General features: G+C 39.9%; 1 protein-coding gene across 5 annotated transcripts in view; it reads left to right on the top strand.

The window, feature by feature from the left end:
• The window catches only part of tafa4b (TAFA chemokine like family member 4b), a 52,732-nt gene extending 28,595 nt beyond the window's left edge, over nt 1-24,137 (top strand). For 3 of the 5 annotated variants that reach the window (XM_083533487.1, XM_083533486.1, XM_083533488.1), the window contains exons 4-6: nt 8,733-8,888; nt 20,447-20,571; nt 23,277-24,137. In XM_083533487.1, the coding sequence (XP_083389613.1) occupies nt 8,733-8,888; nt 20,447-20,571; nt 23,277-23,288 (293 nt within the window). In that variant the 3' untranslated portion in view covers nt 23,289-24,137. The remainder of the gene's footprint in view (nt 1-8,732; nt 8,889-20,446; nt 20,572-23,276) is intronic. The other 2 variants (XR_014532150.1, XR_014532151.1) reach the window with 2 other exon arrangements.
• Nucleotides 24,138-25,916: the final 1,779 nt, after the last annotated feature.

Raw genomic sequence — 25,916 nt, forward strand, 5'->3', positions numbered from 1 at the left:
CTTCCAAGGGGCATGCATTAGGAATAAAACACACAGGATGCACTTTTATAGTCAAAATAATCAATAATTGACACGATGTGAAGAGAAGTTACAGTTACCACACCCCAGTGGTTTTTATATTTACCCTTTTACGCAACATCTGTCAAAGGTTCCAATTATTTATTTATTAAAAAAATGACATGTACTTTTTTTTTAAAACTGTTTTTAGTTACGTTTAATGTTATGGAATTTTAATCAAACAAGTTAATTTCCTTTTTTCTGTATTGCAGCTATAAATATCTCGTGAAGGAAAGTTAAAAAAAACAAAACAAAAAACAACAGACAGCAGATCAATCCTGAAGACATCCTTGTGCACAGTTTACTGTTAAAGCTGTAACACTGGAGACTCCTTCCAGAAATGTTAAACATACATCTCTGCTGACTTTCAACTGTCATCTTTCCTCTAAATAAGCTGCTAATACAGGAATGATCGTATACATTAAACCGAACGAGAAACCATCAAGCATAAGAACATCAATTAATGACATAAACCCCATGCACAGTGTTTTAACTCAATCCAACTCTTCAGTTTAGCTGTGTAGCATCTCCTCCTGGCCTACACGCCACCCCAAGCAATGGTCAATCAAACCTTGTTTGTCCTTGCCAAAGCACACAGTGGCACCGCGGACCCGCGTGACGCTTTGACACATCCAATTAAAAGCCGGTTTGTTACATGGCGTGAACATGACTCGGGCACGGTGTAGCAGCCGTCGCTAACGCCCCGCTCAGGAAATGAGAAATGACTTCAGGGTTCAGCTACACTCCATTACAGCCTTTGTTCTGCCCCGGCGCTTGTTAGTGTCATCTGTGCTAACTCAAACACACACACATACACACACACACACACACACACACACACACACACACACACACACACACACACAGGAACACCCTGAATGTGACCAAGCATAACTCAAAGAAGAAGTCTAGCTGATAGAGATTGGGTTTAGCCCAACTTCACTGTTTTTTTTAAAAGCTCTCCTCTAGAACATATGTAGCTTTCTTCTAACTATAGCCTCTGTGCTAGCATGGTGCAAACTTTAACACACACTCGGCTTAAATGACTTCAGAAACATTTTTTTTTTCAAATAAACAGTTGCTAATAAAAAAAAACTTTAATTCTGTTGACCCAAATCACTCACTCGTGTACAGAGGGAACAGTGAGTATGTTTCAAAAATGTCTGTCGCTACAACGCTTTTTAGCTCTCTGATGTCCTTTTGTCTATTTTTTTATTAAAGGGGGTCATACGACCAATACCTTTGCCTTCAGCATAAATAAAATATATATTATTACTCTGTAAATGAACATTTACCGTTTGAAAACCCGAGAGCGTTTTTTAAGGACCATGATTAGCAAAAAGGAAGTGAAGAAAACTGCCTTTTAGCTCCTGTGTTCACATTTACATTTATGGCATTTGGTAGATGCCCTTATCCATAGAGACATACAACTGAACAGGTGACTGTTAAGAGTCTTGCTTAACCAACAGTGGCAGCTTGGTGGTGCTGGGATTTAACCTCAAAACTTACTGATCCATAGTCCAATGCCCTAACCACCGAGCTCCCACCTCCCGCCCCCCAGTTCCATACATGATATAGACAAAAGTATTGGGACACCTGACTTTTAAAAAAACTACGAAGTTTCCACGAAGAAGCCAGCTTCATGAAGATATGCTTTACATGGGTTGGCGTGGAAGATCTTGAGTGGCCTGCTAAAAAGCTCTGACCTCATGGAATGCTGACTACACCCCAGGCCTCCTCACCTCACCTTCATCAGACCCTGTGTGTCTGAATGAGCACGAATCTAGTGGAGTGGCTTCCCAGAATGATGGAGGTTATTATAACAGCAAATGGGAAAGTATTCAATGGGATATTTAAAAAGCACAAACCGATCATTTAGTCAGGTGTTCACAAACTTTTGTCCATATCCTGTATGTCTTTGCTGTAAAGGTAAAAAATATTATACAACGATTTTTGGCCAGAAAACCCCCCCGGCGCATTATGTTGCAGAGTAGCACCACAAAGCAGATTAGCATAGATCAGATCAGAGTCTCGACCTTGTTCACGCTCTCACAGATCATCAGATATAATTACTATATGGAAGCCTATCAGCAGTCAATGTGGATAAAAAATACAGGCATCAATCTCTCTCTCTCTCTCTCTCTCTCTCTCTCTCTCTCTCTCTCTCTCTCTCTCTCTCTCTCTCTCTCTCTTTCCTTCTCTCTCGCTCCGTCTCAGATAAAGCGCTGTGTCCACACCGAGGCGGCTTCACCGAAGGTAGATTTGCGTATAAATGAGGAACCTCCTTCGGCCAAATCAGCCGTACAAACAACCTGTTAGATTAGCATACAGCCACCGATTTAGCCTCAGCACAGCCTGTTAGAGCGAGATAATGTCAGCTTGACTGATGGTGTGTGTGGGACATGACAGGAAAATTTAGGAAGCCAGAGAACGAGAGGTAGCGAAAGAAACCACGGCAAGTCGAGCGAAGTGCGGGCGAGTTTGTGAGCTTCGAATAAAACCAAGAAATCATCCAGTTCCACATGTTTAAACAGTTATACAGGGAAGACTTTACATAAGCAGCACTCTCGTGTTTATTCTGGAGTCTGTTTTGTTCACGGTGGAACTTTTCATCTTTAAAATTAATACGTGATCCAAGATTTATTCATTATCATTTTCTAACAAAACTTTACTCTTTAAACTTTTTTTTCTCTCTTCCTTTTTCTTTCTTTTTTACTTTGATTAATGATTCAACTACTTGTTCACTTTATCTGTTCTTAAGAGGAGCGATGCAGCGACGCTTTAGTCCTTTTAGTCCGACCCACTTTCCCATATCCTTTCATTTGTACACTTGAAACTGCTGCATTGCATTCTGGGAATCTGATTCAACGTTCGGTGAGGAAAGACGCCACTCGCTGTGCTGCTGTCACATCAGAGCAACACACACCTGCTAAGATCTCACTTAGAGATGCAAAATTCCAGGAATTTTCAAGACTTTCAATGGGAATTAACAGGAAAATATGAAAATTAATGGGAATTAATAATAAACTGTCAATTTACAAAATTGCAGGCTAGCTCATATCAGGGAACTTAATTAATTACTAAATCTTGGTTAAAACCACCAGATTTAATGCAATTTCATTTGAATTTCTACCCTGCACATTCATCGATTGCACTGTGCATTATTCCTAACATAAAACACATCATTCCTGCACACAAAATAAAGTAAATAATATCCATCTTGGCAAGTATTCGTGTAAATAACGTAAATATTACATACATTTGTGTTTAAAACTTCCTTGTGATGTGTGTAAGCGATTGCGCAACAAAATGCGTCAATTAAATTAAAGTCAGAAATTGTATTTTTGTTTGCATAATGTTTGCCTGCATGTCAGCTTCTGACTAAACAAAGTGTTTACATTTATGTTTGTATATGATAGAGTTTATATAAAATTCCTATAAATTCCTGGTAAGTTTGCATCTTGGAATATTTCCCAAACTCCCCAGATAAAGTTCCCATAGAAGGTTTCTGGAAGTTTTCCGGAGATTTTCCGTCCCCTTGCAACCCCAACAACCACTGTGCAACAAACCAAATTACTAAACACACCGTCAGTACTTCTCCTTTACGACCCGGAGTTATTGTTACCACTATCTTTAAGGTTTTGAGAGGACGATGAGGCTAAGTGCTGGATTTGTTATGCTCGAACGCTCCCATCAATCATCGCATGAAAACGCAAGCTTATTGATTAATGTCAGGACACATCAGCTCTCCTCAAGAGTGCCTCGTCAGCTCATTGGAGCTTAACACTCTGTTCAGGACGCACTGAGCGAAGGAGACGTTCAGCCAGGCCTGAAATCTCCTCTGATCTGCGTATGCTGGAAGATTTATTTCTGCTCAGGTTGTTTTACCTGCATTTCAATCACAAGCCAAGGAAATAGGAAGCTTACAGAAATCCTGACGATATACCGTATGTGTGCAAAATTGCACCAATTAGGAGCAGAATGTCTTGTTTTAAAAATATATTGAGGACATATACTGTCATTCATAAATTTGAACATGTACATATTACTTTTCCATTGTAGTCATCAAAATGCATTATATACGTTTTTTTTCTATGCTTTGTGGCAAAAAGTGTCAGATCTCAGCCCACACAGGACCCCGACGACCACTGCAGCCCACTTGTATAGAGGAGACAAACTAGAACACACGCACACACACACACACACACACACACACACACACACACACTTGCAAAAGCGGGTTTCTTCACGTCCGATGAAACTCGCGAAGGCCAACGAGGAATTGGTGTGACGAAACGGTATTATTTCTGCTACATCAAAGCAGATCACTTTTCTCCAACTGCATGTACTGAAGTGTTTTATTTGTCTTTATTCACAGCAATACTCCAATGGCGTAATGTACGTGTTTTATTTTTATAGCATTTTCTGTTTTTCTTTACATTGTATCAGCTGTAGACAAGCGTTCCCTCTCTAAACTCCTAATTTCTTCTTTTGGACTGAAGATTACCAACTAAAAAAGTGCAGCTTGTCGCATTACCTGAGACATGGAAAGCTTTCAGTCTGTCACTCCTGCCAGCGTTCAACAAACCGCCATATTAACACCTTCTGACCAATCAGATTCAAGAATTCCACAGTTTTGTGGTCTAAAAGCTCCCAGATCAAAAGGAGGAAATTCAGGAATACAGTTAGACGTTAATCTCAAGAAGTTACGACGTGATATCGCTCATCATCGTGTAGCTTCAGTTTACCGCTAAGTGTGACTATGTAGCCTGGTGCTTTATCCAACATCAGAAACGCGTCCTAAATGGAGCCAGGCCCAGTTTTCTTGTTTTGTGGAACTTGACCCCGTTTTCTCTCAGGGTTTTCAGGATAATAAATCATTCTGATGCTCATAAAAAAATAAAAGTGTTCTCTAAAATTTCATCATAAAATGAAACGCTTTTTTGTAGAAGCTTTAGGTTTCCTTCAGAGGAACTAGTAAAGAACATTTTGGGATCTTAAAGTGTAATGTATTGGAGGAAGGATTCTTATTCAGAGTTGAGGAACTTTGTGTTTATTTGTGCTTTATTTATATATCACACTTTATTTGTGCATGCGTGTGTATATGTGTGTGTATGCGTGTGTTTGGTTTTCTCAGCACTGGTTTCCACACTGACCTCATTATGCCAGTAGGAGGTGGACCAGTCTTTGTTCTTTGCACTGTGTGTGTGTGTGTGTGTGTGTGTGTGTGTGTGTGTGTGTGTGTGTGTGTGTGTGTGTGTGACAGGACATATGCCCTCTGTGTTCTGTCTGCACCTCAAACCTCCTGCCCCCTGCTCACTAACAAGGGCTGGTATATACACACACACACACACACACACACACACACACACACACACACACACACACACACACACACACACACACACACACACACACACACACCTGTGTTATGTAGCACTAAAAGAGAATTCAGGTCTGAGTTGTGATTTTGTTTCTGGGGCGGAGCCTTTTGGGTGGCCATTACCATTTCTGACACACTAAAGACCTAGCATTTGGGCCACACACACACACACACACACACACACACACACACACACACACACACACACACACACACACAAATTTACCAGTGTTTTTTATTCTTATAACAGTAAGGCTGTAATAAAAATGTTGTATTTGTTACACACCACACTTTTTATCCGTTTATTGCTACATTTAATGTTATAGTTCAGGGTATCATTTATGTTACAGCAGCTACAAACAACAGCAGCTCTAGCCAGGCTTAGTTTTTCCTTCATCACCCCTCCTATCTCCCCCCAGATGTGTGTTTGTAGAGCTCGAATGCTCAGAGACATGCCTCTTAATCTCGAACCGTGGCTCTGGGTTTTTCTCGGTGTGTGTCGGAGGAGCATCGTCTCAGACAGAACGGCAGCCTGGTTCCCATAAGCACTGACCTCCAGGACCTGACACGTTCACCGTGTTTAAATTCGAGTGCTAGAGCTGCAGAAGATGGGGAACGGGGTCAATGAGGGGGTGGAGAGAATGGAGTGGAGAGAATGGAGTGGAAATGACCACAGGAATGAAAAGCAACAGTACCACTGACTACAATCAGAAATTGTTTGAATTATTGCTAAATTTCCAAAACTAATAATGATGTACTATTATATTGTAGTATAGTATGTAGTATGGAGTGGGAAATTCTCTGCTATAGAGCTCTAAAAACTATTGAACACCTTTGAGATGAATGTTAATGCTGACTGAACCCCAAACCTCCTCACCTCACCTACATCAGTACCTTGTGGTTGATTGGCTCTCCACAAAATCTAGTAGAACATCTTTGCAGAAGAATGGAGGTTATTACAGCCACAAACGGGGACTAAATGTGGAATGTTTGTCTTTGCGTTAATTATTGCAGCTATTTTGCATCATGTCTAATAGTGTTGCAGGGAAATGTAAAAAGAAGTTATTTCTACAAAATGTTTTTTTTTTCTCCTCCACTAGTGGTGTTTCTATCAATATCATCTGACGGCAAACAGTTCACATAAAGATCGAAGTCCTGCACCGTGTATGGAATCAGATCTATACTCGGTGCTTGTGTTCTAACCTTGAAATCCGCTTTGAACAGATTTTTGAACAGTCGTCTCTCAAAGTATTTAGCTGTGTGTTTGGGCTCATCACGTGGACCGCCGTTGCTTCAAATCTGTATAGTTTTATATGACTCCAAAAGGTTTCCTTAGAACTTGTAGATCTTTAAAAGGAATTCATTTTAGCGATCTAAATATTTATTTATTTTTTTTGCATAAAGAGTGTAGCCACACCCCCAACGCTGTAACAGTGACGTTTCTAAAATATGTAAAAAGCCGGTGTGCCAAAACAGATTCTTCTCCAGACTGTGCAAATTTGCTCACAATTTTATAGAATAAATTTGCACAAAGCCAGCTCCATGAAGATATTCTTTATCTGGGTTGGACTGAAAGATCTATTATAGACCTCAACCCTATTTGACAACATTGGTATGAATAGTAGGTGGTAGATCAGTCGTTAAGATGTTGAAATTTCTGAAGGTCAGTTCAGAAGTCCAGAAAGTTTAAATCTCACCACCACTAAGTTGCCACTACTGGGACCTTTAGCTCTTTGAGACCTTGAGGGCTTTAAACCCTCAACTGCTTGAGTTGCATGAACAAGATAATTGTAAGTTCCTGGATAAGTTTGTCTTGCGAATGCCGTAAATTTAAATTGGAACGCTGACTGCACTCCAGGCCTCCTCACCTCACCTGCATCACTACCTAACAAAACCAATTTATACTCATAAAATGAAAACATTTGTTTTCAAATTGTTCAGTGGAAAAAAAAAACCCAAAACCAAGCCAACGTGGAGAGGCAAAATATTTCAAAACAATTACCTCACACAGATGTAAATTAGGCCCCGTGAAAAAGAGAACAAGAAATAAATGCTGTTCATTGAAAACCCTGACCTCCTTCGTGCTGACCGTTCACTACGCCTGGACTAATTGTGCTTCCTGCTGATTGTTTGAAAGTCTGCCACCTGGGCCCTTTTTATTAATGAATGAATGAATGTATTTATTTTATATAGATTTTGCACGCTGTGCGTTATCGGGCGTGTTAAAAATGATTTATCACGTCCCATTATACACGGCACACGGCGGCACCCGGTTTCACCGATATGACGAGGTGCGTCTTCATACTTTGACGCGTACTCTTATGGGTGCATATGTCTCTCAGTAGAGTCTGGCGAAGCTCCAGCACTTGTTTCTTTCTGCCAGTGGGAGACGTTTTTATTTACAGGGCCGTGAGCGTTGTGAATGAGTGTATGATACACTGCCAGAGAGAGAGAGAGAGAGAGAGAGAGAGAGATGAATAAATAGTGCTTTGGCAGGCCCCAGTATGTTTGCTAAATGCTGGCAGTCTGGTCTGATATGCTGCCATCTTAAGTGCCATCAGGTGGTTTATTAGGAGCTGAAAAGAGGTGCAATTTTGTCATTATTTATCCACTTCTTTACATAAAGCTGGCAGACTTCTCTCTCTCTCTCTCTCTCTCTCTCTCTCTCTCTCTCTCTCTCTCTCTCTCTCTCTCTCTCTCTCTCTCTCTCTCTCTCTCTCTCTCTCTCCCTTTCTCCCTCTGCTCTCTCTTTTCCCTGTCCTGTGTCTTTCATCATTCTGCCCAGCTCTCCCAGGGTGTGAATGATAATGATGTAGTTTTTATTTGGAGAAGAAAGCATCAGTGTAAGCCGTGTTTACTCGCACGGTTTTATTTATGGATCTCAGCAGGGTTTCCGGGGACAAATAGCACTGAAATACGGCGCATCAGGTCCGACAGACTTTCTAAAAACTTAGGAGCCTTGTTTAACGCCGTTTATATGCTCATCCTGGAGCTCGAACATGATTGGTAGCGGAGCGTTCGTGTTTTTTTGTGGCTCCATAAGTGAGGAATAAAAACACTTAGGCGCGAAGTGAAAAATAATAACTGTGTTTGAAAAAGTGTTTGATCCCTCGTACGGCACAAGCAGTTTCTTTTATTCGGTCATTAATTAATTGAAGAACATACTTTCTAGCTTTATTTAATTTTGGGAAACATTCCTTAAAGAAATCCACTGTCCTGAATGTTTTACTGTGGTGCCAAAGGGTCACAAAGCACTGACCCTGGAGACTGACCCTCCGTGTTATTTCCTCAGGTCATTACCAGGTAAAACAGGGGACGTGTGAGGTGGTGGCGCTCCATCGTTGCTGCAATAAGAACCGGATCGAGGAGCGCTCACAGACCGTCAAATGCTCCTGTTTCCCCGGACAGGTCGCTGGAACGACCCGCGCTCTGCCGTCCTGCGTTGAAGGTAAGATTCCCTCGTCCTCAAATGATTTTCCATCATCAGAAATTAGAGGAATATGATGCAAACTTTCATGCTAGTCAAACCCAGGACCCAGGGCTTATGGGAACTATGGACACTCCAAGTCTCTACTTTCTCCAAGGCCCTGATACTAATACTAATAAGCGTACGGCTTTGCCCACACAAACACAGGTTCATTTAACCATATAATAGGAGTAACACTTATTGTGTGTCTGAGTTCAAGTGCTTATGCTGTGCCATGAAGCTGTTTGAGACCTTTTGTGAAGGAAAATGTATGTGTTTAGAAAAGCTGAACATTTCCTTGTCCGATTATTTGCTCACCGTTGTATTTAGTTGAATGTATTTTCTTTTCTTTTTTAACCATCACACACTTGTGTGGAAGAAACAGAATATTGTCGGTTACTGGGCTTATGTGTTTGTGAGATTTGCCTCAAAATTTTTGTTTGTTGGACTGGGATGTTATAAAAAATTATTAAATATTATGAAAATCATTAATTATCCCAGTGATGCTCCTTCCTAGACAGTCGATATGATTCATTCTTAATTCTATAAATACATATATACTGTATCTGTTCTTATAGTGCCTCAAAGAGTGCACACATTATATATACAGTGAGGAAAATAAGTATTTGAACACTCTGCTATTTTGCAAGTTCTCCCACTTAGAAATCATGGAGGGGTCTGAAATTGTCATCGTAGGTGCATGTCCACTGTGAGAGACATAATCTAAAAAAAAAAATCCAGAAATCACAATGTATGATTTTTTAACAATTTATTTGTATGATACAGCTGCAAATAAGTATTTGAACACCTGTCTATCAGCTAGAATTCTGACCCTCAAAGACCTGTTAGTCTGCCTTTAAAATGTCCACCTCCACTACATTTATTATCCTAAATTAGATGCACCTGTTTGAGGTTGTTAGCTGCATAAAGACACCTGTCCACCCCATACAATCAGTAAGAATCCAACTACTAATATGGCCAAGACCAAAGAGCTGTCCAAAGACACTAGAGACAAAATTGTACACCTCCACAAGGCTGGAAAGGGCTACGGGGAAATTGCCAAGCAGCTTGGTGAAAAAAGGTCCACTGTTGGAGCAATCATTAGAAAATGGAAGAAGCTAAACATGACTGTCAATCTCCCTCGGACTGGGGCTCCATGCAAGATCTCACCTCGTGGGGTCTCAATGATTCTAAGGAAAGTGAGAAATCAGCCCAGAACTACACGGGAGGAGCTGGTCAATGACCTGAAAAGAGCTGGGACCACCGTTTCAAGGTTACTGTTGGTAATACACTAAGACGTCATGGTTTGAAATCATGCATGGCACGGAAGGTTCCCTGTTAAAACCAGCACATGTCCAGGCACGTCTTAAGTTTGCCAATGACCATTTGGATGATCCAGAGAAGTCATGGGAGAAAGTCATGTGGTCAGATGAGACCAAAATAGAACTTTTGGGTCATAATTCCACTAAACGTGTTTGAAGGAAGAAGACTGATGAGTACCTTTCCAAGAACACCATCCCTACTGTGAAGCATGGGGGTGGTAGCATCATGCTTTGGGGGTGTTTTTCTGCACATGGGGCAGGGCGACTGCACTGTATTAAGGAGAGGATGACCAGGGCCATGTATTGCGAGATTTTGGGGAACAACCTCCTTCCCTCATTTAAAGCATTGAAGATGGGTCGAGGCTGGGTCTTCCAACATGACAATGACCCGAAGCACACATCCAGGATAACCAGGGAGTGGCTCTGTAAGAAGCATATCAAGGTTCTGGTGTGGCCTAGCCAGTCTCCAGACCTAAACCCAATAGAGAATCTTTGAAGGGAGCTCAAACTCCGTGTTTCTCAGTGACAGGCCAGAAACCTGACTGATCTAGAGAAGATCTGTGTGGAGGAGTGGGCCAAAATCCCTCCTGCAGTGTGTGCAAACCTGGTGAAAAACTACAGGAAACGTTTGACCTCTGTAATTGCAAACAAACAAATATTAACAATGACTTTCTCAGGTGTTCAAATACTTATTTGCAGCTGTATCATACAAATAAATAGTAAAAAAAATCATACATTGTGATTTCTGGATTTTTTTTTTAGATTATGTCTCTCACAGTGGACATGCACCTACGATGACAATTTCAGACCCCTGCATGATTTTTAAGTGGGAGAACTTGCAAAATAGCAGAGTGTTCAAATACTTATTTTCCTCACTGTATATATATATATATATATATATATATATATATATATATATATATATATATATATATATATGTGTGTGTGTGTGTGTTTGTATACAGCCTCAGTGTTGATAGAGTCTGTAAGCTTTGGGGTCATCCTGATTGACCCCAGTCTTCCTCAGCCTGATGGAGGACAATTTACCCTCCAGTGATGTGGAGACAGAGAAGGTGTTTGAGGGTCACTCACCCCTATCAACACCGCTGGGGCTCTAAACCTCCAGAGCTGAGCGTCTCTCCCACAAAAACACTTGGGATCCCAAAGCTCCACCTGCATTTTCTATATACTGAAGATTCTGTCATGAGAACAGGATGCACAGGATCTGATGGAAGTGTTTTTTTTTTTAAATGCTGTGTTGGCTTATTGGTTTCCATTAACCATGTTCTCATTGCTATCCAATGTCTAATGGAAAGCTCCCAGAGATTATTCACGTCATGCCAGGCCTGGAGCTTATGGAGCATACGGCTCTCAGCTCTAGCTCATTTGCATGTGTATGTAGCCATGTGGTTTTTATATTTTTTTTCCATCCTGTCTTCACCCATGTCATGGTGTTAACATGGTCATTTACATTTACATTTGGCAGACGATCTCATCACTTAATACATAACTAAAGTTGTGAACCGGCGACAGGGTCATGGGCAGTCGAGGCTCATTGTAGCTCAAATGATCATAATGTTATATTAATAATAATAATAATAATAATAATAATAATAATAATAATAATAATAATATTAATAATTAAGCGTTTTATTAATTGGATGCCTTACGTGACACTCACAGACACCTTACAATAAAAAACTAAACAATTAACAACACCTTTAAACAATGAAACACGATACAACCAAAAATACGTAGAAAAACAATGTCAGTAATATGCCTGCCTGAAAAGATGTGTTTTCAATCGAGATTTGAAAATGGGGATCTATCTAGATATCTAGAGAAAGTTAATTCCACAGCTATGGGACAGCGTAGCTAAAAGCACCAGATCCCATAGATGCCAAACGCATACGAGAAAGAACTAAGAAGGATGAGGACATTGATCTAAGAGTTCAAGAAGGAGTATACGTTAGGAGTAGGTCAGATAAATATGAAGGAGCCAGGATATGTAATGTCCTGTAAACGAAAAGCAGGATTTTAAACTTAATGCGCTGTCAAACAGGAAGCCAGTGCAGATAATGGAGAACAGAAGATTTGGTCCATTGTTATGTCTGATCTGTGTTAAAAGATTTTTCTATGAGCAAGGAATTCCATGTGATTGTGCCCTCAGAGATTTTGGTGTAATACCCATAGTGTACAGGATCTCATTTTAGGGTTGGAAAAGTGTGTGCGAGCGTCCGCTGTGAGCCCTGACTCGCTCTCTAGGGCAATGCGCTTGGACCATTCACAACAGACTGTGTCAAATGTGTGAATGTGTCCCCAACGCTCCAATCTAATCAAAGTCAGTATTTCCACTTCATTTTTGAATTTATGTCAAGTATATGAACTTCGTATGTGTAGTTTTCCTTTTGGCAAACTTCTTCTTTCACTCAGATTGAACGTGTATTATGTACTTGACACTACATGTCAGGAAAACATGTCGTTCCTCTCTAATTTGAAGTGGGAAAAAAAGCCTGTTAAATAAGAAGCTGTGGTAAGAGCATGAGTTTAACTCCATATTTCTGCTGAGATTGTGTGTGTGTGTGTGTGTGTGTGTGTGTGTGTGTGTGTTATGGTTCTCCCACAATGTGTGTAACTCTCATTATAAAGGTCTGACGTGCAGGAGAATGGACCACTGAATTGCATCTATGATTCACAGATTTCTCGTGCATTATTTTACTGTTCATACTGAAGTCCATTTAAAAGCGAGAACTTTGGTTCATTGACTCGAGTAGAAATGTGAAAGGAATGTCTGTACTCCCCACTGGTTGGCTGAAGGGTTAGTGGTTGTATTTTGTTTTTAGATAATCAAAAGCTAGTGAAATCCACTTGCTAGAATTCCTGCCTATTTGTGCTGAAATAATAGAAGTGATAGTCTGGAATTGGAATGAACCCTGTGTACGATCTCTCACACTCGGATTTCTACTGTGGTAAAATTTGTTTAGTTTCTGCCTCTGCTAGAATTTTTTGTAGCGATGTCGGAACACTAGAGGGCTGCATTGGGATTGTGATCCCGAGGGTCCCAACCCAAAACTTGCGGGAGCGGCGTTTTTACCCTTGCCACGGGCGCAACAAATGTAGCACGAGTCCCACCATCAAGCAGATCCCGCTAGTTCTAAAGATCTGTTTTAAAAGTTGTTTATAAGTTAGAGTTTTTTTAAGGCTAATAAAACAATACAATTAGTCATGGGTGGTGCTGCTCTTTAGCATTGCTTTATTTTACTGTCAGTTTAATAAACAGTTTTATGTCTGTTATTATTTTGTTAAGTTCATTGTAGCCCTAAGGTTTGTGTACATTTTTACACAATCTTTATAAGCTGTGACAGAATGTTTGTGGACACGCACACAAAAATTATGGGACGGGACACACACACACACACACACACACACACACACACACACACACACACACACACATTGCAGGAGCGGGCGGTAATGGTCAGAAATTCAGCGGAAGTAGGATTAAGAAAACAGTCCTGCACAGGGCTCTAGTTGACACCTCTGGTTTGATAAGAACTGGCAGCTATTGTTCTTTCTCTCTCTCTCTCTCTCTCTCTCTCTCTCTCTCTCTCTCTCTCTCTCTCTCTCTCTCTCTCTCTCTCTCTCTCTCTCTTTCTCTCTCTCTCTCTCTCTCTCTCTTTCTCTCTCTCTGCTAATAAAAACTAAACATCACAGTTAAGTAGCTCAGAGCCGCAGAGGAAACCTCTGAATGACCTCACATCTCTCCCACAAAGCCACGTGTCACTCCGTGAGCCCGAATGCCTCATGCCTAATAAATAAAAGTCAGCGGGGCCACGTCAGGTGATTTCGAGGCGCCACAGCTTTTAGCTCATGGGTACACAGTTCCTCTCCTTTTAACCCGAGGAGAGCTGTTGTAAGTTAATATGTGGCGTTGACTTTACCTATTTACCATATTTATTATTCTCCTTATATTTTTAGTTCCCTGGTGGTCTAGTGGTTAGGATGCGGCGCTCTCACCGCTGCGGCCTGGGTTTGATCCCCAGTCAGGGAACCAACCCCAGCCATTAAGGTTGCACAAATAAATATCCCAAGCCCAGATAAATGGGGTGGGTTGCGTTAGGAAGGGCATCCAGCGTAAAAACATGTGCCAAATCAAACATGCGGATGGTCCGCTGTGGCGCCCCCTAACGGGAGAAGCCGAAAGAAAGTTTATTATTCTACTTATATTTTAACTACTTCTTTTTTTTCATAATAATTTCCCAGTAAATGATAAATTAACAAATAAAATACAAGGGGGGAAAAAAACCCTAAATTTCTTGGTTTTTGCCTTGGCGATAAAAATGTACAATTATTTGCAATGCCATAATATCACCTAAAAAAGAGAAAGAAAGACAGAGAGAGTGAGTGAGAGAGAGGGAGAAAGAGATAGATATATTAATTAATGCATACTGAAATGTCTATATCATTAATCTTTGAATTCCTATAAAGGTTGCACTGAATTTACTTCTGTGGTGTAAAAGGAATAAAACACAGGATGTGCTGTTACTAGACAAATAACCCAATAATACTTTTATGTACTGTAAATAAATGTTCTCACTACAGCAGTGTACATGCTCACTACATGGAGTATAAGACATCAGCAGTGTACATCAATTTCCTTATATACTGATTATGGTTTTGATATAAGCACAGACATCATGAACAGTTTTAAGAGGGATACAAGATGGAATTTTCTTTTTTGTTATTCTAGAAATTATATCCATTGCTATTATACAATAGGCCACTCTTATACCATAGGTAAATAGCATATACACACCCAACACAGGTACATCGCCTCAAACAAGATATAATTCAGTGTGTCTCCATTAAACCACCGTTTAAAAAAAATATATAGTACTAAACAACTTTCTTCCCATTTTCAATATTTTCAGTAATACATTACATTCCAGAAGGTCGTTAAAATAAATAGAAATAGAAGAAGAAAAAATCTTAGGGATTGAACACCGCAAAACGTTTCAAACGCCACAAACTGAATTCCTTCTCGCTACAGTTTGAAGACGTGTCATTTTTTTTACATTCATTGTCATTTGTTTATTTTTATCGCAAAGCGCTATGGTCATGCGATGTGTAAAAACACTGTTAGTAGTGTTGATTACTGGATAAAGTAGTAACGTCACATGGCCCCGACCCCGACATAAAAATAATGGAAAGCACAGACATGATGTATCGAAATGCTTTTTACTTTTACATCGAAGTAACTTTTTTACTTTCTATAGGCTGACACCGAAGGGCGATGTTGACATTGGCACCTTCATACATCACTCACATTTTCTACCAGAATGGTACATTAGACTCAAAATTTTTATTTTACCGCAATGTGTATAGTTGGCATGTGCTCATGTATGTAAGATTAAACAATGAAGTCAAATAAATCATTCCAAAGTGGTGATCTTATGTCTATAGTATCCTATAGCTCTATACGATAGTTTATGTTTCTAAGTAGAACCTTTAGAACCTAAATCTAAACACAGAGTATAATGTAATTAGAGCCTCTAGGATTCAGCTGTTAACTAGAATCTTACAAAATGTGAAAAGAATTGTTTGCCTACGAATCTGTCTGCGAATCTTCTACTTCAAACACACACATACAAAGTAATCGTTTAATTGAATGTAATAAAACTGTAGATGAATAAACCTCCTCAGATTGCAGCGTTCGTGTGGTGAAATATTTTTAAACCCGCTAATAAGTGAGAACAGTGCGGCGTACACTAACGTGAAAATTAGTGCCACTTCATTAACTGCCAATTATCGCGAGGCGTGTTTCCTCCTCCCTCCCCCGATGCCATCAGGATCGGCACGTGATGATTAGCGGATTGATGAAACAAGAACACAAACAGCAAACGAAAGAAAAACGTCTGGTTTCACTTCCTGGCTAAGACTATCACTTACTTCATATCGTTTCTTCCTTTCCTTTTACCTCACTTTCTTTCCCCTGTCTATACTTCTTGAATTCTGACTTGCAGTTTCTCCTCCCGCCACATGATGTCACACACAAGTCAGCCACGAATAGAGAAACACACACACACACACACACACACACACACACACACACACACACACACAAATAAAACAGTGCTTTTTTTATTTATGTCACTCGGCTTTTCCACCTCTCACCTCGAGTGCGGAGACGAGTCCTGAGCATTCCCGTGTCCCCACTCCGTTTCCACATTACAGCCAGGGCCTAATGAGGAACCGTGAGATGAGTGGATTTACTCTCGATCAGCGTTCTGATACAGGAAGTAAAAAAAAAAAATGTGAGCGTGATAGACGACAAGATACACAATCTCTCCATTCTCCTCGGTTTCTCTCCTGTACTTTTCTTCCTTTCTGTTCTATTCTCTCCTTTCTTCTTCTCTTCTCATCTTATTGTATCCCTCCATTTCTATTCTTTTAATCTCTTTTGATCTCTCTTCTCTTCTCTTCTCTTCTCTTCTCTTCTCTTCTCTTCTCTTCTCTTCTCTTCTCTTCTCTTCTCTTCTCTTCTCTTGTACACATGCCCTTCACTCATTACAGATAATTACAGTCATTGATCTCTAGAGCCACTTAGAAGCTACTGCAAATATACACCATAACAATCTCTCTCTCTCTCTCTCTCTCTCTCTCTCTCTCTCTCTCTCTCTCTCTCTCTCTCTCTCTCTCTCTCTCTCTCACACACACACACACACACACACACACACACACACACACACACACACACACACTTTAATTCTGTTTAAAGCTTTCGTCAGTAGTGGATTTTCTGGCTTTGAGACAAAAAGAGGTGATTAGCGATTAGCGTGGCTCGTTAGGACGCCTCTGTTCAGCCTGCCTCAGCGAGGATTCATTGATTAGCATGTAGGCTAGCAAGCTATCAGACACTGGGGTTGTGTGTATGAGTATGAAGAGCGATAAAGTGCTCTTCAAACACACACACACACACACACACACACACACACACACACACACACACACACACACACACAGAGAAAATAAATTACCATACAATTCTTAGTTATTAGATTTTTAGAACTCCATCACCTGAGATGGGAAAAAATTAATGACAAATACTTTAATTCTGTACTTAAGTAGATTTTTCAGACTTATTACTTTAGTTTTAATCTATTTGGTGACATGATCAATATTTTTTCTTCTCATTGCGCACCGTTTTCAGCCAATCAACCTTGCTCTCACACACCACAGATGTTGACTAGTTTATGAAGCAGGCAGAAGGCAACAAGTAGTATGTGGTTAACGTGGGTGAAAGAAACATGACTGATCATCAGCTTTTCTCTGCTTGTGTTCTATTTGGTGGATCTTCAGCCTGAAAACATTCATTAGAGAACAACAATTGAAATTCCTATGTATTAATATATTAATATGACGAGAGGTTCAGTTACCAGTGTGACACTAAAACAGGTAGTAATAATGACTACTTTTTACTGAAGTACATGTCAGAGCCCAAACTTCTTTACTTTAACTTGGGTGATAAAGTGTAGTCAGAACTTCAACTTTTAAAAGATGAGCATCTGCACTTCTACTTGAATGAAGGATGTGTGTATGTTTGCCATCTCTGTCCATCACACTTTCGCATCACACAGATTGGGATGCTAACGCTTGCTAGCAAACCAGGCTAGATTGTTGTCTTGTTAAAACTTTTAGCTAAAGTTTCATTTCAATGATATTTAGCAGACCACAAACGGTAGCTTGTTTCTTATCAAGCTTGCTTCTATTTTAGAGGATTATTCGCTAGTTTGCTATTTTCCTGGCAACTATAATCCTCCAGGTCATGGTCGCTTCATTAGCAATCACACTTTGTAAAATAAACTAGAAAGAAAATCTGTGAACATAGACCAAAAAAAAGTCTACAAATCAGTGGCAGGCTGTTGATCACGAGTGAATTCCTAAAGTGTGTGTGTGTGTGTGTGTGTGTGTGTGTGCGCGTGTGAAATGAGCTGTTGAATATAGGCCATTATGCATAAAAAAAGAAAGCAGGTGACATTGCTAAACTTCATTCTGCCGTTGTCTCGCGTTAGCAAATATTCAAAAAATTTGCATATGTTGTAAATGTGCAGCAGGTGAGACACATTAGACAGGATATGAGGACATTTTAGTGATTCACCTCTAAAGCATGGAGGCAGAACAGCTGTCCAGATGTTTCGTGACTGACGCAGTGTCTGTTGGACTGTGGAAAGAGAATCAGACTCGCTTCCTTGTAATAATAATAATAAAAAAAAAAAGTGTTATTACGGTTGCGTGCCGTTTCTATACAAAAATGCATAAAATGTTACGACTCGTTCTTTTCAGGACCATTTAAACATTAATATATTAATAAATTATATTATTAACTGTTTCACCTCCTACTTGAAAGTAGTTTTTCTAAACAGATAGAAATTAAATGTGACCTGTATTTAGCACTGCATAACTCATGTACAGTGTGATCTCTTTTCTTTATTTCAGCCGATTATTTCATAGTATGGTAAGTTCACTGAGCGTTTAAACAACACCCAAAGAAAGAAAGAAATATATATACAGATCAACCCCTGATAATTTGCATGTTCTCATTTGAAACTAACAGCAAGTTGCGGATTATCTTAAAATTCACGGGAATCTGCAGCGGGACCGAATGTTCAGGAACATTAGGAATAACATTTTAAACTGTTTTCAATAAAACACATTATTGTATTAAGGTGACATTGAATTCACTACGGTACAATAGGGGATAAGGGGGTGCGTCCAAAATTTGTGGAAAATTTCGGAACTGTCTTAGAACGTAACCCCCGCGAGTTCCGGGGGACCATTGTGTATATATATATATATATATATATATATATATATATATATATATATATATATATATTACACATGTTAGGGATGGTAAGATTCAGTGATTTGCACTGATTCGGCGCATTGGCATTAAAGTTGATGTGTGGCATCCATTTAAAAAAGTGCAAGTTATATACAAGTTGGATACATTTGTATCAAATTGCATCATTTTGAACATATTTGCTTTGGTAAAAACGATTTATTTATATATAATTTTTAGTAGATGCGCTATACATTTATTATTTCGAAAGTGAACAATATATTGTGACCAGTATTTCATATGTAGAGTGATTTTTCCCTTCGCCAAACTGTTTCTCAAGCTTGTTCTCTCAGCACTGCTGAATCTATCTATATAAACACAAAACACATTGACATTTGCTATAAAACTATTTGTTGACTAATAATTATCTGACGTGCCTTTCCTAATCTTCAGATTAAAAGCCAATCAAAGAAATCATTGTGGGCGTATTACTGTATTTCTGCTGTACAATATCTTGTTATTGGTATCGTTCTCTAATGCTTGATAACAATACAATACCTTTTTTCACTACTGTGTGTATCAGTAGGTCAAGACAATAGACTTTGCGTTCTCTTTCTTCCAAATAAAATATGGCTACCTCTGCCAAAAGGTTACAGTTGAGGTGCGATTCGATCTTCCTGCAGGACAATAATCCCAAGCATGTCCAAATCTGCCCTAAAATGATTCACCGACCTCACAATGAAGTGTTCACGTGTTTGTCCCAGCCCCTTAAACCTTTTTTCTCCTCAAGTCCTCTATTGAAGTTCATATTATATATGAATATATATATATATATATGTATGAATCGTTTGTGTCCACGTCTTGTTTGATGTTAATATAAATAGCTGCTTTTTTATAAAGTTCATTCTTATGGCCTATGGCTTGCATCGAATCCGCGTCATAGAAATGATACATGAGGTTATTTACCTTTAAAATGCCACAAGGAGTTGTCCTTTTCCCAAAGCAAGAGACAACGAACTTTTGTTTGTGCTTAACGAGAACGGAGTCCGTCCTGCTTCCTTTAGACATCTACATGTAAAGGTGTCCTTGTAGAAGAAGCTTCCTGATTTATTATTACAAAGTTGTGCAAACTAGTGCAGACTCTCTGCGATCAACTTTTCCGCCGGACATTTCTTTATTTGGAGTATGTGAGCAGATAGATTGAAAGGTTAGACTGATGTAATGGGAGCACAGGATGGAGAGCACATTATATATATTTTCGATAATGATTTCCTGTCTGAGGTGAATACATTTAGATTTATTTTTTCTCCCTGGTCGCAATCTCCTGTCTGCCTCTGTTTGCATGGCTGATTTAGTTTTGTTCCCTTCTCCCTCAGCGTCCATCGTCGTGCAGAAATGGTGGTGTCAGATGCACCCGTGTCTGGACAGCGAGGAGTGTAAGGTTCTGCCCGACCTCACAGGATGGTCCTGCAGCACCGGCAACAAAGTCAAAACTACCAAGGTAAGAATGCCTACTAGGATCAAAATGTCAACACTAGCCAGATGTTAGATTGGGACACTTCTGAAAGAACCTCTGAATGGTTGATGGAAACTTCGTTTCAAATTACTTAATATAGTAATCAGTAGACATAATCATTCTCTTACACCTGTACCTGACGTGAATGTAAGCATCAGGCTAATGAAAGCAGATGACAGGACAGAGGTCTGAGATATAAATCGGTCTCGCTATCACAGTTTCAGAGCCAAACAACACCACAAAGCTTTAGGTGGCAAACAAAAGAGAAATAAACCAAGAAATCTGTGCACACGTCAAAAAACAAAACTCCTCAGCTCACGTCGACGATGCTTCTGCGCGTGTGGACAGATGTCCCATTTAAAGCATTGATAATCTGGCGACCTGCGAAAGGCAGTTTGTGCTCTGGGACGACGGCAGCAGCTCAGCGCAGGTGCTGTTTTTCCTCACAGGTGACACGCAAAAAGAAAAACAGTTGCGAGGAGCACGCAGGCGACGTGAGCGTAATTGCTCGGAGAGACGGAATAACGGCGCAACATCTGTCACAGTCGTTAGAATGTGTTTTTGTACAGGTTCCACCGAGGCTTTCAAATTAGAAGGCCTAATTAAATCGGAGAGGCCGACGGATGGCGGCTCACGGGCTTCTCGATTGAATTGATGACCCCAGACGTCTGGGGTTTGATTGGTGGATCCGGGTTGAGAGTCGTTTCTCCCGCCTCCTGATGGGTAGCGAGCCAGTGGGATGTGGCGAGGCACGGCGGAGGAGCTTACATGCGTCGCTGCTTCACCGAGCTTTAAATGTGTGTCTGATCTCTACGGGATTACAACGAGGCTTCATGTGTAGATGTCACCAGATGTGCTGTTAGCCAGATGTTACTCTGTGATGCTTTTATAGGCAGCAAAATATATAGTTCTTTTCACTACCTTGCATTCTTTCTTGGGAAAAAAGGCTACATCTAGAGTCTTTGTGTGTCATTCACTGTGCATTAACAACAGTGTTTCACTTTCAGAGAGATAGCCAAAGGAAATCAAAAACCTTTCAATTTTCATGTACCCTTGAAGAACATCTGAAGGATAATATGTTTGGAAATGGAGTATGCACATGTCACGATTTTGATTGGCTCATCACATCTCTTTTGATTAGATATTGCTGTATTTTTTGTCGGCTCTTCATGCAACTTAGCATAATAAAATACTGCTTTTAATTAGACAGTATGATTTTTAGTTGGACTCAAATAGTTAATTTGACAATTTGGACAAATGTATTGGGCCATCGGACTTTTCCAGCAATACTTGGCTCTTCCCAAAGTGTTAGCACAAACGTGAAGCTACACAATTATATTAGACTTTTTTGGATGCGCTAACATGATATTTTTCCTTTACTTGAACTAGAAGACCCAAACCTGTTCCAGCATTAGAATGCTATAGAGCTCTGACCTCAACTCTTTTCAACAGATTTGGGAGGAATTGGAACACTGGCTGCACCCCAGGTCTCCTCACCTCAGCTACATTAGTATCTGACTTTACTTACAACCTTGTGGCTGAAAGAATCTCCACAAACACAATCCAAAATCTAGAGGAACACCGTCCGTGTTGGTTATTATAAAAGCAAATGGGAATTAATGTGGACTGGGATGTTCAAAAAGCACACACCAAAATGATGTCCACAATTCTTTTGTCATTATAGTGTACTTTGAAAGTAGTTTCAAGTGTACTATTTGGCATTAGGTAAGTTAGCTAACATTAAAGCCATGTTACTTTAAGGTAGTTGTAAAGGTTTTATTGTTCTAGTACATTAACAAATTGCTCAAATTAAATAATAAAGAATTTAAATAGCTTTATTCTTCTTTTGCAAGTTCCTGGAATGAGCTGTTACTATAGAAACAGATGATGCAAAAAAAAAAAAAAAAAAAAATATAGATAGATAGATAGATAGATAGATAGATAGATAGATAGATAGATAGATAGATAGATAGATAGATAGATAGATAGATAGATATATTTTTCACGTTTTTTTGCAAAATTGTGACAAAGCGCCAACACTGGAGACTCCTTCCAAAAAAAAAAAAGCTCAACAAACTTTTTCACAGAAAACTTCACCATATAAACATTCACATTCTCCATTTATGTGGTTTAAGTCCCTGTTACTATAGAAACAATAACACTTTTGGATTAGCATAAAGCAGCTGTCAAAACTGCAGTTAGAAAATTAATTAACACCTTCTGCTCCAGCCAATCAGAACTGAGAATCCAGCAGCTCTGTGGAATATATAATGGCATCATGCACTCAGGAGGAAATAGAAAAGTTTGTTGATGAAATTTAACTTTACTTTGGATCATGTAGGCTAAGAGGCGAGTGTACGGGCCAAAATTAGAACTAGTTTATGTGCTTGTGTGTGTATGTATATATATATATATAATGTGTGTGTGTGTGTGTGTGTGTGTGTGTGTGTGCATTTTGTCTCCTCGAGTCCTGTCTTTTTTCTATCTCTTTCCTAATTTAAATGCAGCAGGTCCTGGACTCGTGCTCCGCAGTCTTTCGCCTCAAGCTTCTCAACACACACCACACACTGATTATTGTGTAGCAGAGACACCGTTTATCCTCCGACCCAGAACTGTGAACATCTTCTATTTCAGAAGAAAAAAAAAAAACCCTAACACACTTGTCATTATCTTCCCTTTTCCTTTTTTAGGTCACACGATAGCGAGAACACGGCTGCCCCGACGGCTCCATGAGACCTCAGACTCTTTAACATGGATTTCTATTATGGGAAAACTAGCCCGATTACACTGGATATAATCCAGACTGGGAATTTAGCGCACACTGGACGGACGGACGGACGGATGGATATACCATGTTCGAATGAAAAGACACTGATAATGACGATGATGATGGACCACGTCTATTTATATAAAACAAAAAATCAAACAGTGGTGGAGGACGTGGGCGGAGACTTGCCTAACACATGAACTCCTACAGGGATGTAGCAGAGTTGCTTTTTCTGAGGGTCTATATGGATGATGGAATCAACCTTGGTGTGTGTGTGTGTGTGTTTGTGTGTGTGTGTGTAAATGTGTGTAGACGAGTGCTTGTGCATGTATATAAGTGCAGACGCACTTTGCATATATATATATATGTGCTTGTGTGTGTGTGTGTGTGTGTGTGTGTGTGTGTGTGTGTGTGTGTGTGTGTGTGTGTGTGTGTGTGTGTGTGTAGGGAGTGTATGTTTGTGAGCAAGCCAAGTGAATCTCCATGGTTCAAATCGGCAAGCTGAAATCCACTCGAGACCGCGGCGAGCACGTCAATCACCAAGTCTTTTCAGACTTCTAATTAGAGTTGCTAAATAGGATCATAACAATGTAAGATATAAGCACTTGTTGAGAAATTATTATTATTATTATAATTTTTTCAGAGAATAGTTTTGTTTTTGTCCAGATAGTTCCGTATCTTCATGTCGCAGGAGGTCCAGAGGGAACCATGATGCAAATGCCGGCCGCTGTCGTTTTTTTTTTTTTTGTCGGACACAGATAAAAGAAAAAGAAAAAAACACAAAGCACTCTCGCTTTATTATTTGAGGACACATATAATGATCCCTAAAGCTACTATACATGTACACTCAAATACCCATGTCACTTTGCTTAACGTTTTTATTTATTGAGGAACGAATCTAATTTTGATTGTGGTGAAATGGGGTGACTTGGGATAGGCACAAAAAATATAGTTCTACTCAAAAACTGTAAACTGTAAACAGTAAACTGGCCATATATCATTTTATGATAACTTAACATAGCACCTCAATAGTAGGTCAAAGTGTCTTCTAAGAGACACAGAATATACATTGGAGGGTGGCCAAAAAATGTGCAATAAAACCATGAAGCATTTCCACGGCTGAATCATTAGGGCTCTAGGCAAGTGGCGTTATTATATACCCACTGAGCTGTGTGTAGTGAGCTGAGAAAGTGAATGGAAAGCCATTTGGGATTCTGAATTATGTACAAAAAAAGGCCCTAAAGTTGCTGGATCTGCTCTTTAATGGAACACTTTATGGACAAATGTTTGTCAACACCTGAGCATAAAATATGTGCTTTTTTTAACATCCGATTCTACATTTAGTCCCCATTTTTCTGTTAACCTCCAGTCTTTTGGAAAGATGTTACTCTAGATTTTGGGGAGATTTGTGGAGATTGATTTAGCCACAAGGGTGTTAGAAAAGTCAGCTAGTAATGTAGAGGGATGGGGTACACTCAGTTCACATTCATCCCAAAGGTGTTCAGGAGGGTTGGAGCTCTATAGCAGGTGATCTTCATGGAGTTTGCTTTGTGCACAGGGGCATTATCATGTTGGAACAAGTTTGGGACAGTTCAAGTGAAGGGAAAATTTCATGCCACCACCTCCAACTTTGTGCTTACAGTTTGCATGTCCAGGATCCTGGATTAGATACATAACCAGATTTCAAAGCAGCAGTAGAAATTGAGACAGCGTTAATAGCGAAATCGTATAAGCCCAGCTGTAGCATCCAGTCTGGTCCATGATGCACAGTTCGACTCGAAAAGATCACAGGATAAAACAGTGTCATCTTTTAAATATACGTTTCTTATTTCCGGAGAGACCATTGCAAACACGGACATGTCTTCCATCCCCACTTCATTTGAAAAAAAAAAAATCCCTACAAAAAGTAAAGACTAATGAGATCCACTGCATGACAGCACTGTTGTTTATTTTATGTATATTCGAAACGATATGATTATCACATTGCACTCTTAATCTGAAGAAAAGGATGGAAGTGTTTTTGAAGAACCGTAACGTGTACCCAATACTCCATTATAATAAAAGTTTTACTTTAAACCAGTCAACGTTTTTCTTATACGTGAAGTTTTCTCCGGCGTCGTTAATTAATTAGTCATCGCTGTTGTGTGAAAGACAGCAGCGCTTAAGTCTAATAGAGCTTTCATTTACTGGAGCCGGGTTTGACCTTGCACACTGCCGGAGCTGACTTTGATTGATCTGCTTTTGGTTTGCTGACAAGATGGAGTAGAGGTGCTCTCTCTCTCTCCCTCTCTCTCTCTCTCTCTCTCTCTCTCTCTCTCTCTCTGGTGAAGTGTTTCTCCTCTCTCTCTCTCTCTCTCTCTCTCTCTCTCTCTCTCTCTCTCTCTCTCTCTCTCTCCCTGGTGAAGTGTTTCTCCCTGGGCAGGATGGCTGTGCTGCATCAGTGCTCTTCAGAACCGACTTACTCGCTGATCTGGACCTTTCGGTGTGTGTGCTCCCTGAGCTGTGATAAATCTATCTGAGCCACAGTGTATCGTGCACCAAACTCCGGGATCGCAGGGGACTT

Source organism: Silurus aristotelis (genome assembly GCF_946808225.1).
Source record: "Silurus aristotelis genome assembly, chromosome: 28".
In the NCBI taxonomy this organism is placed as follows: domain Eukaryota; kingdom Metazoa; phylum Chordata; class Actinopteri; order Siluriformes; family Siluridae; genus Silurus; species Silurus aristotelis.